The sequence below is a fragment of the Sus scrofa genome, unplaced genomic scaffold (genome assembly GCF_000003025.6).
Source record: "Sus scrofa isolate TJ Tabasco breed Duroc unplaced genomic scaffold, Sscrofa11.1 Contig726, whole genome shotgun sequence".
Taxonomy (NCBI): Eukaryota; Metazoa; Chordata; class Mammalia; order Artiodactyla; family Suidae; genus Sus; species Sus scrofa.
In genome coordinates, this window is record NW_018085300.1 from 50,574 (window position 1) to 67,750 (window position 17,177).

At 33.8% G+C, this 17,177-nt stretch overlaps 1 protein-coding gene across 1 annotated transcript; it reads right to left on the reverse strand.

Annotated features, from left to right (window-relative positions):
* Positions 1 to 464: 464 nt before the first annotated feature.
* Positions 465 to 14,709, reverse strand: FUT9 (fucosyltransferase 9). The gene has a single exon (XM_013992706.2). It carries the CDS (start codon positions 13,496 to 13,498, stop codon positions 12,326 to 12,328), a length of 1,173 nt encoding a protein of 390 aa, XP_013848160.2. The 5' UTR covers positions 13,499 to 14,709; the 3' UTR covers positions 465 to 12,325.
* Positions 14,710 to 17,177: the final 2,468 nt, after the last annotated feature.

Consider the following 17,177-nt stretch of genomic DNA (forward strand, 5'->3'; position numbering starts at 1 on the left):
AATGGATAATATACTTGGGATCTTAGCCTATTGGTAATTGTTGATACTACAAACTGAATAAAAAAACAGAAGCATATGTAGAGTAGCAGAGAATTAACAGTGCAGGGTAAGGCATCACCTGAGCTAGACTCAAGGCAGAATGAAGAGGGTTGGATAGATTTTTTTATTTCCCATTGCTCCCCAAACAAGCCCAGATCATTAATGCATCGAATTTCCACTTCTACCCAATAGAACAATGCAAGATTAAAAAATCAAACTAGTGCAGAACAAAACACCTATGTATGCTGTCATCCTTTTGACTTGGTATTTGTGATGAATGTATAATCTGTAAGATGTATTTATTTAATTTTAAAATTTTAATTCAATCTATACAGGGAATCTAGATTTTCATATAAGTGGAAATGAAATTCTTTGAGTGAATGATTTTTAACATAAACATTATAAATAACCATCACTAAGTATTGCACATTTAAACTGAACTCTTTTATTTTTAAATATTCACAGTACAGTAATTCATTAGGCCTGAATAGAACATCATTATTTACACATCCAAAGAATAACTTCAGTGGCAAATCAGTGAAGTACTTACACTGAATATAAGAAATAGGATTGAAGATAATTTTTTCTTACATATACAGGCTCAAATCTTTTGTATATTTATTTCTGCCTGGGGATCTTAGCACAGATTGAAGTCACTATTAATTGCTGAACAAGATTTCACAAAATTATAACTATAGCAATCACATCATATATTTATAAGCCTAGAAAGACATCAGTGGCAAGGAATCCATATTGTAATGGCATCTTTTAAAGGAAGGAAATCTCAAATGACATCTCCAGTTTAATTTGTGGAAAACACAAGTTCTCCAAATAGCTGAAATGTACAGATCTTCAATGGCATTTTGCCTTTCATGGCTTATTAAAATATTTGCTTAGCTGCCATAATGTTCTATGTTATTTACAGGTTGAATCAGTGAAGGAAACTGAATGGTACCAAACTCAGAGCCCATTTCAATGATTGCCAAATGGCATAAACATACAACATCCTGGTTGGGGAAGTTGCCTCCACACTGCTGAGACTGGTCATTTGGATTAATGTTTGAATCCAGAAAGCAGTAAGACTCAGTGGCATGATTTTCACTTGGAATAGTAGGTAGAGTCAGCATTTCTTACCATTATACTGACTTCACTGAAGCTATTAAAATAACCTGAATGAAACAAACTCTGCAAATAAATAAATAAATAAATGTATAAATAGGATTCCCCATTGTTTTAATAACATAGCAATGAAGTTACCTTCCAATCATGTAAATGTTATATTGGTATTTTAAGTCACCAAGGGCTATGTTATATCCTTACTCTATCATGATGAATAACTTCTTTCACTGAGGGGGTGGTTGTTGGGCCACATACATTATCTGCTTGGAATAAAGCCCTTACAAAAGGTGTCCTTTAAGAAAAAGAACACAAAAACAAAATAAAAGCAAGACCACTGGAGCAATTTCTGTCACAAGGACTACTATAAATTATCAGCATGTAGAGGCTTATCTCTGCAGCCAAAATTCATATTTTCTATGCAATCATTTTTTTTTTCTTAATTACCCAAGAAAAAGATTGGGTTTACCTTTTGTCCTCCTATCTATTACATTGATTGGCTGTCCACACTGCCTGGATGTTCTGTTATTGCCCCATTTAGTGTTGTGCAGACCTGGCCTGAAGTTTTTTGTTTTTGTTTTTTGCTTTTTACCCCACTGGCAGTAGTACTGATTTGGCAGTGTCACAAAAAGACATACCATTCTTTTCTTTTTTTTTTTTTGCTCTTCAGGGCCGCACCTGTGGCATAAGTAAGTTCCCAGGCTAGGGGTCAAATGGGAGCTGCAGCTGCTGGCCTATGCCGCAGCCACAACAATGTGGGATCTGAGCTGCATCTGTGACCTACACTACACCTCCCCAACGCCAGATCCTTAACCCACTGAGTGAGGCCAGGGATCAAACCTGGGTACTAATTGGGTTCATAACCTGCTGAGCCACAACGGAAACTCCCACAGACATACCATTCTTGATTGTAGAAAAAGCTGCCAGAATATTGTGTTCATAGTATGGAACAAATTAAGATTATTTTTTTCACATCTTCATGCTTTATTATAGTAAATTGCTATACAGTAAATTGTATCATTTGCCAACAAATGATTTTATTTGTTGTATTTTATTGCCAACAAGAAACTCCAAGAAGAAAATTGAGGGGAATGGAATTTACCACAATACGCTGCAAAGTTAGAAAATAAGCAAAGCAGCATTGTCTATGGACTTATTTGCATTAAGAGTAACATTTTCACTGCTAACGTTTAATAAGGACTTTTGAAAGAATGTGAATCATGCACATGGGTTGAGATGAAGTCTGTGGGTGAGCTGGCACTGTAAATTCCCCCAGAGTTGCATGATTCACCAATGGCATGCATTTTTTCACCTAATGTCGTCACAATCTTAATATCGTCATATAGTTTCTAACACATCTTATTTCAAACATGCACTGGCTACTAAAATAAGATTTTAAAGAAAAGCTGATGTTTGATATAAAATAATCATGTTTTTTTTCAAGTGTGGAAAAATACTCTACAAAAAAATAAGTAGAAAAGTGATTTCTGATCAATGTGTGACTTTTATCTATAAAAATTCAGATGACTAATTAGTGTGCTTACAACAACCCTATTGGATCTGCATGGCAATAATACACATACAGAAAGTTAAGAGCATTAAACTTAAGAGCATTAAACAACTATTAGCACAATGCAATTAAATCCTTATCAGAAATAACATGAATTTATAAACTGTACATTTGGCATTTAGGTTTTGGGGTTTTTTAAGAGTCTGTTTAACTATGACGATACAATAGTGCAAAATCACATTACATGAATAAAACATACAATTATCATTCAAATCCTTCAGTATTACTGACCCTTACAAGTCACATATTGGCTAGAATTGGCACATTTTGTTTCAGTATGATAGTTTTGCGCTTCCTTATTTGAATGTACTTCGTTCTATTCAAGGTGATACTAGAACTACATTTAAAAAAAAGGATAGATGTGGGTGAGGCTCTAAGTGTGTTCTTGAGGAAATGGGAGGAGGGAAGCATGTCGGGTCCCTATTCTTTGTCTGTAAAGATCCACTGAAGCTTTCTTCTTCAGCAACACTTTAGTTAGAGCTCCTAAAGAAATTGCCTGCTAACTTCTTTTCCCTGTTTCTCTGGCTCACAGAGCATCCACATGATCACATGGAAGGGAGTAGGAAGAAAAGAAGAAATATTCTAGAAGTGGCTCATGTCCTGTGCCAGGCTAATTAGCCCAGGATGTCTAATCAACAACCTAGACGTTTAAAAGTTTCTTAGGTGATCATAAAGTAATGTCTACTGCACTCTATTGCCAGATGAGAAATGTGTGGTCCAGAAGAGCTAGTGAATTACATATACAATAGACTGTGTAAACTGGAGCTTGAGTTCTGATCTTGACTCCTTTCTTGTTTGTTGTTGCCATTTTTCTCCTTTCTGCAGCTTTGTGAACTTGAATCTACCTACGGACTTGTTAGCTCTTTACTTTTTCCCTTTAAAAACATCTATTATGTACACATTGTTGTTTTGGATTCAGAATAAACCACAGTCTTCCAATGAAGATGATAAATATTCAATAATTTCACTCAAATAATTTTGACCAGTTGCATTTCCTCCTGTAACGTTGCTTCATACTTTCATCTGGCACAGGATTTATGGAAATGTTTTTTATTTGTCACAATTACTCCACTAACCCTGACTCCTACCAAACCTAAAAAATTTTTAAAAAGTGAAAAACTTAAAAGAGGGGGAAAAAGGCACATGGACAAATATATGGTTTATGTGAAGGCTGCCATCATGCTGATAGCTCTAGAGATGTGAATTTTTATTTTAAGAATAAAAATCCATGTCATTATTTTCATAACTTTTTTTTTCTGTCTCCATTTCTAGTGCCACATAGCCTATTAATCTTCCAGGGCAAGAGCTCTTATTGATTTGAGTGTAGAGCATCTACGAGCTGAAAGTTTTTTGCTTTGTTTTATTTTTTCCTCTTAGGTAAACTCTTGGTCACAAGTATGATAGTCTTTGTCCTTTGATTCATTATTTTAAAATAATGTATAACATATTCAAGATAGGTCATCTGTTATCTAGAAAGTATACTGCTCTCAGTTTCATACAGACCACCAGATTTTTTCAATTTGCTTAAGGGCTCTTGGCAACAAGATATGAAAGGCCTGAGCTCATTACAATCCCTGGAGACACATATTCTGCCCTTCTTGATAGTGAGCTCTCTTCTGGCAATCTTGCCTTGGATGAGAATGGCATATTCTGGATTGTCTTATCCGAGGGACTGAAGGTGGCTAATGACGCCCATCTGAGATCAGAGGATGCACCATTGTAACTCTGGCAAGTATTTCTTGCATAATGAGTAGCACTGGGTTGTTAATTTAGCATGGGTACTGTTTCTGCCGAGCCTGCTTTTCTACCTCCTTGCATTCTCATTAATCAAAGTGGAACACAGCCATGTGTAGAAAGCCACTGCAGTTACCATACCTTTCTGTAGAAATCGCCCTTAAAGTTTTCCAGATAAAACTTCCATTTGTTTTTCATAATGAAATTCCAGCAAGCTCTAATTTAACATACTTTATATCTACAATTAATTCAACCATTTGGTTGCCAGAGATATCATAAGATAAAAATGACTTAATTCAGTTTTTGAAATTTTCTAATGTAGTATCTGGAATAATAAACATTTCTGATGTTCTTTAAAGTGACACAACTAGGAACTACTCAAGAATACCATTTTGAATATCATTCATTTTTTACACATTAAAAATGAAAATTTTCCTTAGGTCTACTTTTTGTTTAATGACGGTACAACTTGGAAGTTGTGCACATGAACAGTGAGATTATTTGTGTCAAAACTCTTTTTATTGTGCAATTAACAATTAGAGGAGTCTTAATCACAGCCTGGCTAAGAATTATTTTATTTCTGTGCCACTAAACAAATACATTCCTGCTAATTGAATGTATACCCTAACATTTAAAAAATAACTCACCTTTTTTCTTACCTTTAGGAAAAATAGACAGAGACTTAATTCTGTTTCTTAATTTATATCATTAGCTAGTTGTATGGCTAAAGGAATTAAGTTGTTGCATATTTCTAAGGCCCCTTTCCTTACCAGAAAATGATCTCGGGAATCTTCCTGCTATTCCATTTTGTGACTTGAGCTATGCCAACTGATAATAAGCTAAAGTGACTATTAATTTACTGATTGTTCATAGAGAATTAGGCATGCTTTCGGTTACAATTATTTTTAAGAAATGGTGTATGTGTTTAGTAATGTAGATAATGCCTATGCACTATGCCAGCTCCCCACACCCCTTGCATTACTTAGACGTGAATGCATGCTTCCACACTCTATGTATTTGTTTCTCCTCTCCTGAAAATTATTCCTTTGGCTTATTTAAATTTGCAATGATTCTGATAAACTGTCTGCTCAAAGTTTTCAGAGTTTTAGAACCCAATTGTGAAAATAATTTTGGATTCCTCACAATGTTCTTTCATTATGGTAAACCATACTAATTGGGTTTACTTTGTCTCATCACTTAAATGTCATTTCATTTGTCTTCACAAAAAAACACATCAGGAATATGTTACCTTCACTTTACAGAGGCAAAAGCTGCAGCTAAGAGAAGTCATGTAATCCACACACAGTGAGTGGCAGAACTGGAATTCAATTCTAAATTTGTGTTCATCAAAAATCCAGTGCTGTACAATATATCCTTGTTGCTTATTGTAAGTCACAGGGAAAAACAGCCATTATTTTGCAATAAATTTAAATGGAGGGCAGTCTAGAAAAACCCTGAATCACTGTGTGGTATACCTAATATAATATTGTAAATCAACTATACTTCAATTTTTTAAAAAATCCATATAATACAGCTTGTTGCTATCTCCCAGTTGCAAATTACTTTTCCACCCATCAAGCAAGGACTTTGGAACCTGGGAAAGAGGTCTCTTAAACATATGCAGCAGATAAGCAGATCATAGAAGCCTAAGATTTTGTCTGTAAAGGATTTTAGTAATTGGGTATTCTAGACTTTCTGTTGCAAAATATAAACATCAAGTTAGAACCCAGAAAGAGACTGAGAGATATTTTTTCTAGGTATGCAATCTTTCCTTGTCCTACTAATTCCTCCAGGTCAAGAACTGTCCATGTCTTTTGTGTGGACTCTGATTCACAGAGGTAGCCCCATGTCAATATTACCTGTGGAGCCTTTACAACTGTTCACCTCTGGGTCCTATCTCAAAGCAACTGGGTAAGAACTCTGGAGGAGGGATTGGGAAGCCACAATTTTAAGTCTTTTCCAGATAATTTAGATGTGCCTCCAAGCTTGAGAAATCTGCTATGAGCCACTCAAAACTTGAAAGAAGTTCTGGAGACTGTAAACAACCTGCTCCAAATCAAGAGACTTATTCGTCAGTACTATGCTCAGGCATGAAGTAATTAGGCATAGACAATGTTTTGGATCTTGAAATAGAGGAATGAGTACTGACATACCTGGAAGATTCCCACTGAACTTAAGAAAGGTGATAGTTCATATCAACTGAGCAATAGAATACTTCCCATTTAACAGGTGGCTAAGGCACAGATCTCAAAACCTGACAGCACATCAGAACTATACAGGGGAATTTTTAAAATCCAGATTCCAGTTCCCATCCCAGACCCAGAGAATCAAAAGTATTATTAATACTTCTTCAAGTGATTCTTATGCCACTGACCCAGAAAGTTCCAAAGACATATATGTGTTTGAGAATTATTGGCTATGGGTGGTACACAAACTCTAGCATGGAACAGAATAACTTAGAACATACATTAAATCATTTTTTGGACTCATTTGAAGATATTCCAATTGCATGAGCAAGGCCCAGGAATCAGTATTATTCATAAATACTTGTGAATCTAGATCAGGTGACCTGGGAACCAGGCTTTTCACTAACACTAACAAAAGGCAGTTGATGTTGGAGAAGTTCTTTTTAAATTCTTCATAAAATATTTTAAATAGAAATCAAATGAATAAATATATATTACCATGAGTTAAAAAATAACTAAATTGTCTAGATTTATTCATTCTGGCTTAGTCAAATTAGCCTCCTTATTTTACTGTTTGTTATCTGGGGATTTGCTATGTGCCTTCATTGCCTCCCTGAAATTTTGCATCAGTAAAGATTTTCAGATTATTGTAATAAGAATGTAGATGGTATAGAAAAATCTAACGTGTTATAATAATACTCAATATAGGGTTATTTTTCTTAGGGAAATTAAGGTCTCAGTGAGTAGTTAGATGATGAATTTGCAAAGGTAGAGAACCAAGGGGAGGAAGAAGTAAAAGGAGGAGAGTTAATTAACTGAGCACTTGCTATATTCTAAGCCTTGGATTAGGTTCTTTCCAGATGTTAGCTCAAATAATCAGTTTTATACTTCAAACATCTAATCAGAGAAATAAGAGGGAAATCTTGTTGGAATATTTACCTCCAAAATATTATTTTGCAGTGGTCATTGGAATTGCATTTGCAAATACATGCAAATATCAATTTAGATCTTAGGTGAGAGGATAATGACACTAAAAGGGCCAGTACAAACAAAAAAAGTCCAGAGAAGTTAAGTGGCTTTCTCAAAATTACAGTTTTTTTCAACCAATAACTCAGTTTAGCATTATTCATATTTCTGGTTTGGTGGGCTATTTCTCATTGATGTTGTAAACTCTTTTGTAAAATCCTTATGGATATGGATACATTCAATATGAATTACTGAGAGAAAGAACACTTTTGATAGTAGCAGAGCTTACCCATTTGCAAAATGCTACAAAATCTCTCGATGAGAGACATTCAGGAAAAAAAATACCATCTTGATAGACTGATGTTTGCGATAAAAAGGAGTGCAGTTAGGAAGCAAAAAAAAACAGCTATTTCTCCCCATGCATAGTTTGGTAATGAATATGTGCCCTTCACAGTGCTTGCACTTTGTATTCTCCTTAAATACTAATTGAGTTTCCTACTTGAAACAGTTGGTATATTAATATTTGAATACAGTGTTAACATGTTCCAAATCTTTTCATCTTTCTTGAATTGTTACTTCTTTGGGGGTTTTAGAATGCAGTAAAGCTAGAAAGATGTAAAATGCCTTCCTTTTGCATCCAGGCAACAAACTGACCAAATAAAACATAAAATAAATATGAAATAAACATATCACCTCTTTCTGGTGCCAGGAAGCTGGGAGTGTTACCATATTTAAAAAAAATATTTTCCATGATCTCTAATGCAATCTGTTCATTCAACAAATACTTGTTGACATCTTCTTCTGTGTTAGGAAATGGTTTTATTTTTTAGATTTTAGATTCCAAAATTTATTTTGTTTAACAGATTCCAAAATTCATTTTAACAGCTTAATTATAATTTATTAAGAAGTTCTCCTAATTAAGATCAGAGTTTAAGGGCACTGAAATATATTATTAAGCACAAAGTCATAGTGTAAGGATCTAAATCTTATTTTTGGTAACATTAATTCATGCAAAGACATTTTCTGGGTGATTACCTTAAGACTCATGGAATCTAGTTTGAAAATAGGCAAGCAAAAATATCTCAATTGTATAGTTTCCTATTCTTTTCATATTTAACCTCCAACCAAAGGGAAGAATTATAGGCCCAGCAAATAATGTCTAAATATTTGGTCAATTTACACCTCAAATGTTCTGAGCTTTCTAAGCCCTCAGAGCAGGAAATATTTTTGCACATTCTGGGAATATCAGAATTTATGTAGTAAATATAAAAATTTTAAACTGATAATAGTTTCCTATTTAGATTTTTTTTTTTCAGCTTCTACTTCATATTGTCAAATTTATGGCCGTTACAAACTATGACTATCATGTCTTTGTTTCTTTAAACATGATATACTGCTGGATTTGGAGAATTCAGTATATGTTCTTATTAATACAGCCTATAACAATTAACATTTATATATTCCTACTAGTAAGGCCTGCAAAAAAATCTAAATATTCAGACCATTGAAAGTAAAAGATTGTTGATATTTTAAAATAAAAATTTTTAAATAGTCTTTTTTTAATATTCACAATCTCCTGGCAAAATTGGTTTATTTTTATAACTAGCAGTGAGCTATTTTTGAAAATCTTTATCTTTCACTATGAGATATCCTTCAAAAGAACTGTAATCCACAGGATTTATTAAAGAAATGGCTGAGAAACAATCAAATCACCATCTTGAGGGTTGCAGTTCATTTAAAATATAGTGAAAACCTGTATCTTTCTGCTAGAGCTCAACTCTTAAGATATTTAAACCAGAAAGAATGCTAAAAAGTTTCATGTTTTATTTCCTGTATGTATACTTTTTCAAATGTCAAAGTGCTTCTACATAGAGCATAATATTCTATGGGCCCTAATAACACCAATAAGGCATTTACATTTTTAGAACTGAGACATAACTTCAATGATAAGGTGAAAATACCATGAAAGATAACATGGGGTCAAGAGAGACAGTACCCTTAAATTCTAATTTTGGCTATGCCAATACAGCTGTGTGGTATATGAATGTGTAAGTATGTGTGTATGCGTGTGAGCATATGTCATAAATAAATATTATCTCTGAATCTAGTTAACTCATAACTAGAACAAAGAGGTTAGTTTGTTAACATTGTTCCAATTTCTTCCAGCCTCAAAACTCACTGATCAATGGACTCAGAACTGAAGTTGACTCATTCATTTTTAGCACTTCCAATTAAGAAAACTTATTCTCTGGGACTTGGTAATGGTTTTTTAATATACAGATGTGCTAGTTAGTCATTTAGTATTATTACTTTAGCTTGAGTCGTATTTTCAGCATATAATTATAGTCTCAGACTGAGAAAGAAACCAGATTCATAGTTGACAATAGAGGCAATGCCCTCAGGTTTTTCGGTTCTTTGAAATCATGAATATCTACCACAGCAAAGGCTTTTTATTGAATACTTTTCTGCTTTCAAAGAAAGCAAAATTTTCTAAATCTGTTAGCAATGCATCCTCTTTAGATCCCTATACATTTTGTACACCAAAAATATACAAAGTAAACATAAATGCATGAGTTTGACTATTTGAACATGATGAAATAAATGTGGGTGGAGATCATTCTAAGAGGACATCCACACAGATATACCATTTCTGGATGCAGTGCAGTTAGAAGAGCTAATATGGAAGGAGTCTTCCATGGGGTCAAATGAGTAAACAAAGTTTGCAGCTCAGAAACAGGCCAAATGGCTAAGCAATTGGGGAAATTTGCTATTTGACTTTCATTAAATCAGCAGTGACTCATATAAACTCCATTGAGAGTAGGATGGGCCCAAATATAGACTGAAAGGAAGCTTTCATGCATTTTTCCACTTAACTGTAAGCTCCTTTAAGGCAGTGAAGGTACCTCATTCATCTTCATTTCTGGTTAGAGCATTGCCTGACACAGGGAGCCCGTCCAATCTTGGGTAAAAGGAATGAACCTAAAGATCAAACAATCCTCCATCCAGTGCAGGAATCTTCCCAATCCTTCTAGTGATCTTGAGAGCTTGTTCCCTCACAAGGTAGTCTGGATTGCTGGACATAGAGCCTTCTCTTTGACTTCAATTTTGCTTTTCTCTAACTTCCATTTGATGAAGAAAATGTAGATTTGTGTTCTAGTGATGTTACAATGTATAGGACTATTAAAATAAATTGCATCATACACCAGATAGATGTCATCAGAACATTCTAACACCTTTGATGGGTTTTTGAATGGAATAAAGTTATTAAAGATTTTTTGGGAAATGCCTTCTTTGAAGATTCCTTGGCTTCCAATCTTTTCTCACTTAGTGTCCTCTGCTATGTCCAGCCCTTAACCTTATGCAGGAGAAACACTGTACAGCAACTGCAAGTTGAGGGGTGACTTATCAAAAAACTTAGTGTAATGAATGTTCATTTTGGTTCTGTAAAACCCTGAGGGCTATGATCATATATGCCATATATGAATAATTACAAAAATGGAATATAAAATAGCATCTCCAGTTAGTACCTCTAAGCTAGAATTGTCACTTTATCAGAACAAATAAAAATTACCTGATGACTTTCAATGCCATTCATATTCATTCAACAAATATGCATTGAGATGTCACTCTGTGTTAGCATTATGAGTTTCCTACAGATTCTCACTTGATTATGTTTAGCATCTTATACTTAACACCTCAATGGTCATTTTATTTAGGTTCTTTTAAGTTACAGGACAAACATCTCAAATATTATGCCTATTTATCTGCCCTTATGGTAAAAGGAAACTGCTTTAGATATTGGGTCTTTGGAAAAATGTATAAATTGATATGTTATAAAAAATTGTACATCAATGTATTGTTTATAAATATGATTTGTATCTGTATGTATCCTTTTCCCTTGACATTTGATAATATTGTTTTATTGTAATAATAAATGTTAAGGTCAGGAAGAAAATTGTCTTAGATTTTCTTAAGAGTTATTAAGATTATTTTCTAGGTACTAAAATTCCCACAAATTGGATATTTAAAAATACTTAAATAATTTTAACTTAAGATCATGAGAATAGGTGGGTGCATTTGCAAGTCAACTTAATGAAAATAAATGGAAAGCCTAATAGCTTCTTGAATAGAACAGTTCTGCTTCACTATCTTGCTTATTCACTACATGAATAATTCTGCATTCACAAATGTGGTAAACAGGTACAAAACAGATCAAAGAGAGACAGTTATATACTTTGTTCAACTTCAAAGTCAAAGAAGTTAGAATTCGATTACAAATGCTTTTCCTTTGTTACACTGTGCAAACTTGGAACTAGAGATAATAATATTTAATGAAAATACTTCATATTTTAAGATGTGCATCTTCATTTACCAAATGGATTAAACAACCGATCTATGTAGGAACAACAATCATATCACAAAGTTACATTACAGACAACTACAAAAATATGAAAAAACAATGTTTACAAATGATAGAGAAGAATAAATTATTTTTCAGTGCACATAATTAGGTATATATATGATAATTTAAAACCAGGTGGAGTGATTGCTGATGCTGCACTCTTAAAAATCTCCATTAAAATGTACACGTCACCCAAGAGTGATACAAATAAATTGTGACACAAAAGCAGAATGTTGACTCTCTTCTCATTGTCAAGACCCAGATAATATCTCATTAAAATAATTTGCCAAGTGTGCAAATGATGGTAAACTTTTAATTCCAAAACCATTTCTCTAAATTACCAACGGATTTATATTCTTGATGCCTTTTCACATGATCACAAGCCAAGCATGCATGTGATTCCCAAAATCGTGGAAGATTTACTGTGAAATCTTTCCTCCAGTTAAAGTAACTAAGGTATAATTTGTTGTTTTTATCTACTTCTTTCAGATACTTTGCAAGCTCACTTGGAGAGTTATAATCTTCCACGTGAATGAATGAATCTGCTGGAATATAATTCTCATAGTTTTCCCTAGATGGCCCCAAAACAACAGGCACTGAGCCAGCCAGAAAAGCATTGTAGAGCTTTTCTGTGATATAATCTTTGTGGATTGAGTTTTCAAAAGACAGATAAAATTTGCAAGTAGAGATGGTAGGAATCAAATTTTTATCATTCACATACTCTCCAAATGCTTGCCCATAGGTATGAATTTCAATGCTTTTGCTTAGCTCATTGTAATACTTGACCCTGGCATGCTCAGGGTTCCAGTTACTTACAACCCAGCACACTAACTTCTCTTTACTTGGCACTTCAAACACGAAGGGGTTTGTGCTCACCGTCAAGAAGCCATAAGGCACTTGGATATCTGAATCACGGCGATAAGTCAGAGTCAGGTTGAATAGGTGCTCAATGCCACTCTTTTGGGGTGTGTGAGTTGGTGATTCCAAATTCATCCAAATCCATTTCTGGAAGGGTGGCCTAGCTTGCTGAGGTAAATTAGTCAGATCCCAACTGATGTCTCGATGATGGATCAGAACTGCATGAGATCTGTTGTACAGAGAGCGGTCTGTTGTAAGATGGCATCCTTGGATGTTGAACATTGCTTGGCAAGATGTAAGGTCAAAGGTCTGCCCGAATGGCCACACCCAAATCAGAATAGTAGTTTCATTAAAATAATCAGTTTTGGTGGAAAAGAAATTTTTCATTTTAAGCACAGAGCTGGCTGACTCCATTGGACTGAAGATCCAGCTGTTGGTGGGCTTGATGTAAATGAGCAGACATGCCATGAAGCAGCCTAGGATAATGCAGACGATTAAAAATGGGCGGAGAATTCCTTTGGATGCTGAGGTCATAATTTTTCCTGTGAAATGGAAAGAGAAAGATATAGGGATAGGTAGAGGCAGGGATGAAGAGTTAATACATTTTGAGATAAACAGGTGGTACATCCTAAAATACACTTAATCACAAAATCAAGTGCATTTTCCTTTCCAGTGTTAGCAAACCACTGAGAGAAAGAAAAGTTTTCATTTAAGCTAAGAAAGTACTTTTAAAAGAAAGTTTTCCCTAAATTGTACACATAATGAGTCAGAATGTGTTAAAAATGTACCAGTATATCTTCAAGCCGAATTACATTTTTTCAATGCCATCCTTACCTGTTATATTTTTATTTGCTTGTAGAAAACTGGCATGACAAAGACTGCCATCACCAAAGCAAAAACTAAAAATTCAGTGTTTTAATACCATATCAGATTTGGAACATCTCCCAGTTGATATAATCACTTATTTGCTATATTTGAGCTTGTAATATAACTTTGCAACTCAGATTCAAGAGAAAGCCAAACTTTTAAAAGGAAGACATTATGTTTTTATATCTTAGTATAAATCTATCTTCACTATTAAAAATGTATCAGGATAGTCATCCTAAAAAAAAAACTCAGGCTTTGCTATTTGTCTTGTGATATTTTTTAGTAAGTACACTGACACAAAATTTGATAAATTAAAACCCTTTATTCATTTTTTATTTTTATTTTTTCTTACAATTTTCTTTGTTCACTTTTAAGAATCTAATAGTGTACCCAGTATCCACTAGGATATGATAATCAATTGCTCTACTGGCCTTAAAACAGCTTCCTCACACAGTATTGGGGCATTGAAAAAGTTTTTCCTAGCATTAAAATTATATTAGTATAATAAAAGTAAAAAGAAATGCATTCTCTAAAGAATTATATATTCATGGAGAACAATATTGATCTTATGAATTTTAACAGATTATGGCAGAAAAGTTGAATCAAGGCTTTTATTTATTTATTTATTTTTATTTTTTGGCTGCACCTGTGGCATGTGGAAGTTCCTAGGCCAGGGACAGAATCTGAGCCACAGATATGACCTGTGCCACAGCTGTGGCAAGGCCATATCCTTAACCCTGTTGAACCTTATGGGAACTTCTGAGTCAAGACGTTAAAATTTTTTTTAATATAAATGTCTTCAAGGTTTTTACGTTTTTGGAATTCATGCCTCCTTATGAATATGAATACAAAGATAAAATATATATTTGTATTACTGTCTTGATCAAATTCCTTTTTTTCATTTATAATGACTTTTATTTTTTCCATCATAGCTGGTTTACAGTGTTCTGTCAGTTTTCTTCTATACAGCAATGTGACCCAGTTACACATACATGTAAACATTCTTTTTCTCACATTATCATGCTCCATCATAAGTCAGTAGACATAGTTCACAGTGCTATACAGCAGGATCTCATGCTTATCCATTCCTAAGGCAATAATTTGCATCTATTAACCCCAAATTCCAAATCCATCCCACTCCCTCCCCCTACCCCTTGGCAGCCACAAGTCTATTCTCCAAGTCCATGATTTTATTTTCTGTGGAAAGGTTCATTTGTGCCATATATTAGACTTCAGATATGAGTGATATCATATGATTTTTGTCTTTCTCTTTCTGACTTATTTCACTTAGTATGAGAGTCTCTAGTTCCATCCACGTTGCTGCAAATAGCATTATTTTGCTCTTTTTTGGCTGAGTGCTATTCCATTTTGTATATATACCACATCTTCTTACTCCATCATCTGACAATGGACATTTGGGTTGTTTCCATGTCTTGGCTATTGTGAAGTGTGCCGCAATGAACATGTGGGTGTATGTGTCTTTTTTAAGGAAAGTTTTGTCTAGATATATGCCCAAGAGTGGGATTGCTGGGTCACATGGTAGTTCTATGTATAGTTTTCTATGGTACCTTCATACTGTTTACCATAGTGGTTGTTTTTATTGATTCTCTGAAACATCATTCCTCTCACCAAAATAATATTGTCTGTTTTAGATTCATTAAAGTATTTTGAAATCTTGATCAAAACTAGTGTGTAAACATTACTTTTCTTTCAGAAAAGGGGAGAGATTAGCCTTCCTTTAATTACCTAAATTTGTGTGAATGTTTTAAAAATCATATTTTTTTTGTTATGGAATTTTTTCTTAAAGCATATGCCACTGTGGATATAATAAAGCTTGATTTTCTGAGTCCAAAATTCTCCAAGGATTCTGGAGCACTTCCTCAAACAGAATTATTGGAATCAAAGACTGAGGATGGCCATCAAAGTTAGATTCACTACAGTCTAATCAATAATAAGAGGGGAAAATGTATATACTAAATATATCCAGGAACTGTTAGATAACCCTTGAACTATAGAAAAAATCAGGAAGGAATATGAAGGAAATCTCATCTCTTCAGAACTAAATGACATTGATGGTATGAGTTTGTGGAATATGGTTAAAATAATGGTTAAAAATTTCCTTCTATGGTAATTAGAAGGAAATTTACAGGTTTACACAATTTTAGGGAAATTAACAAGTCATTCAACTTGAAAGCTACTCAACAATGGTCCAAAGCTAAAGAAATTAAAAAGTTAAAGTAAGGTTATAAATCATTCAAACTGAGATCAGAAATTTTCAATAATGAGTAACATCAAATATAACTATGGGAGGTGATGGATATTAACTAAACTTATTGTGGTAGTCATTTTGCAATATATACATTTATCAAATCATTTTGTTGTACACTTTAAATTAATACAATATTACATGTCAATTATAACTCAATAAAACTGGAAAAATGCTAAGATAAACTTCAGGGAAAATAATGAAGAAACAAAAAAGAAATTCAATTATATATCAAAAAAGAGTAAATAATTATTACTTTGATGTAGAAAAAACTGGAAATGACTACATCGGGTAATGTTATGCTAAAAAATTTGAAAAAACTAATGAAATCAATGGTTGCACAACTAGAAAAAATGCCATTTTTAATCAGAACTGCTGATTAAACAAATAACAGTTAAAGAAATGGAAAACTAAATGATAACTAAAAATAAACAGTAAACCTAGATAGTTTTGCTGGAGTGATATCAGTAATCCAATGAATAGAGAATACTACTGTCACTTTAAAAAGTAATCATTCTAGAAAACAGAAAAATAAGTAAAGATGCATAACTCATTTTATGAAGCCAATTATTATTTTCTTACCAAAAGAAAATATGGGAAGTTAAAAAAGTCTATTTTAGGAGTTCCCATTGTGGCTCAGTGGAAATGAATCTGACTAGTATCCATGATGTTGCAGGTGCAAACCCTTGCCTCATTCAGTGGGTTAAGAATCTGGCATTGCCGTGAGCTGTGGTGTAGGTTGCAGATGTGGCTTGGATTTGGCATTCCTGAAGCTGTGGTGTAGGCCAGTGGCTACAGCTCCAATTCAACCCCCCGCCTGAAAACTTCCATATGCCACAGGTATGGCCCTAAAAAGATAAAAACAAAGTCTATTTCACTTGTAAAGACAGATAAAAAAATACAAAAATTTAGAAATAAAGAGTTGAAAGTAAACCATGATATACTTCAAGAACAGCTTTATGGAAGTCTCGTTACATTTAGTCCTACTTTGTAAATTTTAACTAGTTGGACAATTTCTCATTTCCTTCCACACCCCAGAATGTACAGACTGAGAAAACGTAACAGAAGGATCTCTCTTTAATGGAATAATATTAACTTTTAATGTAGATGATGTGATTGAGGACTACAGTGGGTTTTGTTTTTTTTTTTTTTCCTGTGAGACCTATGTTTAAT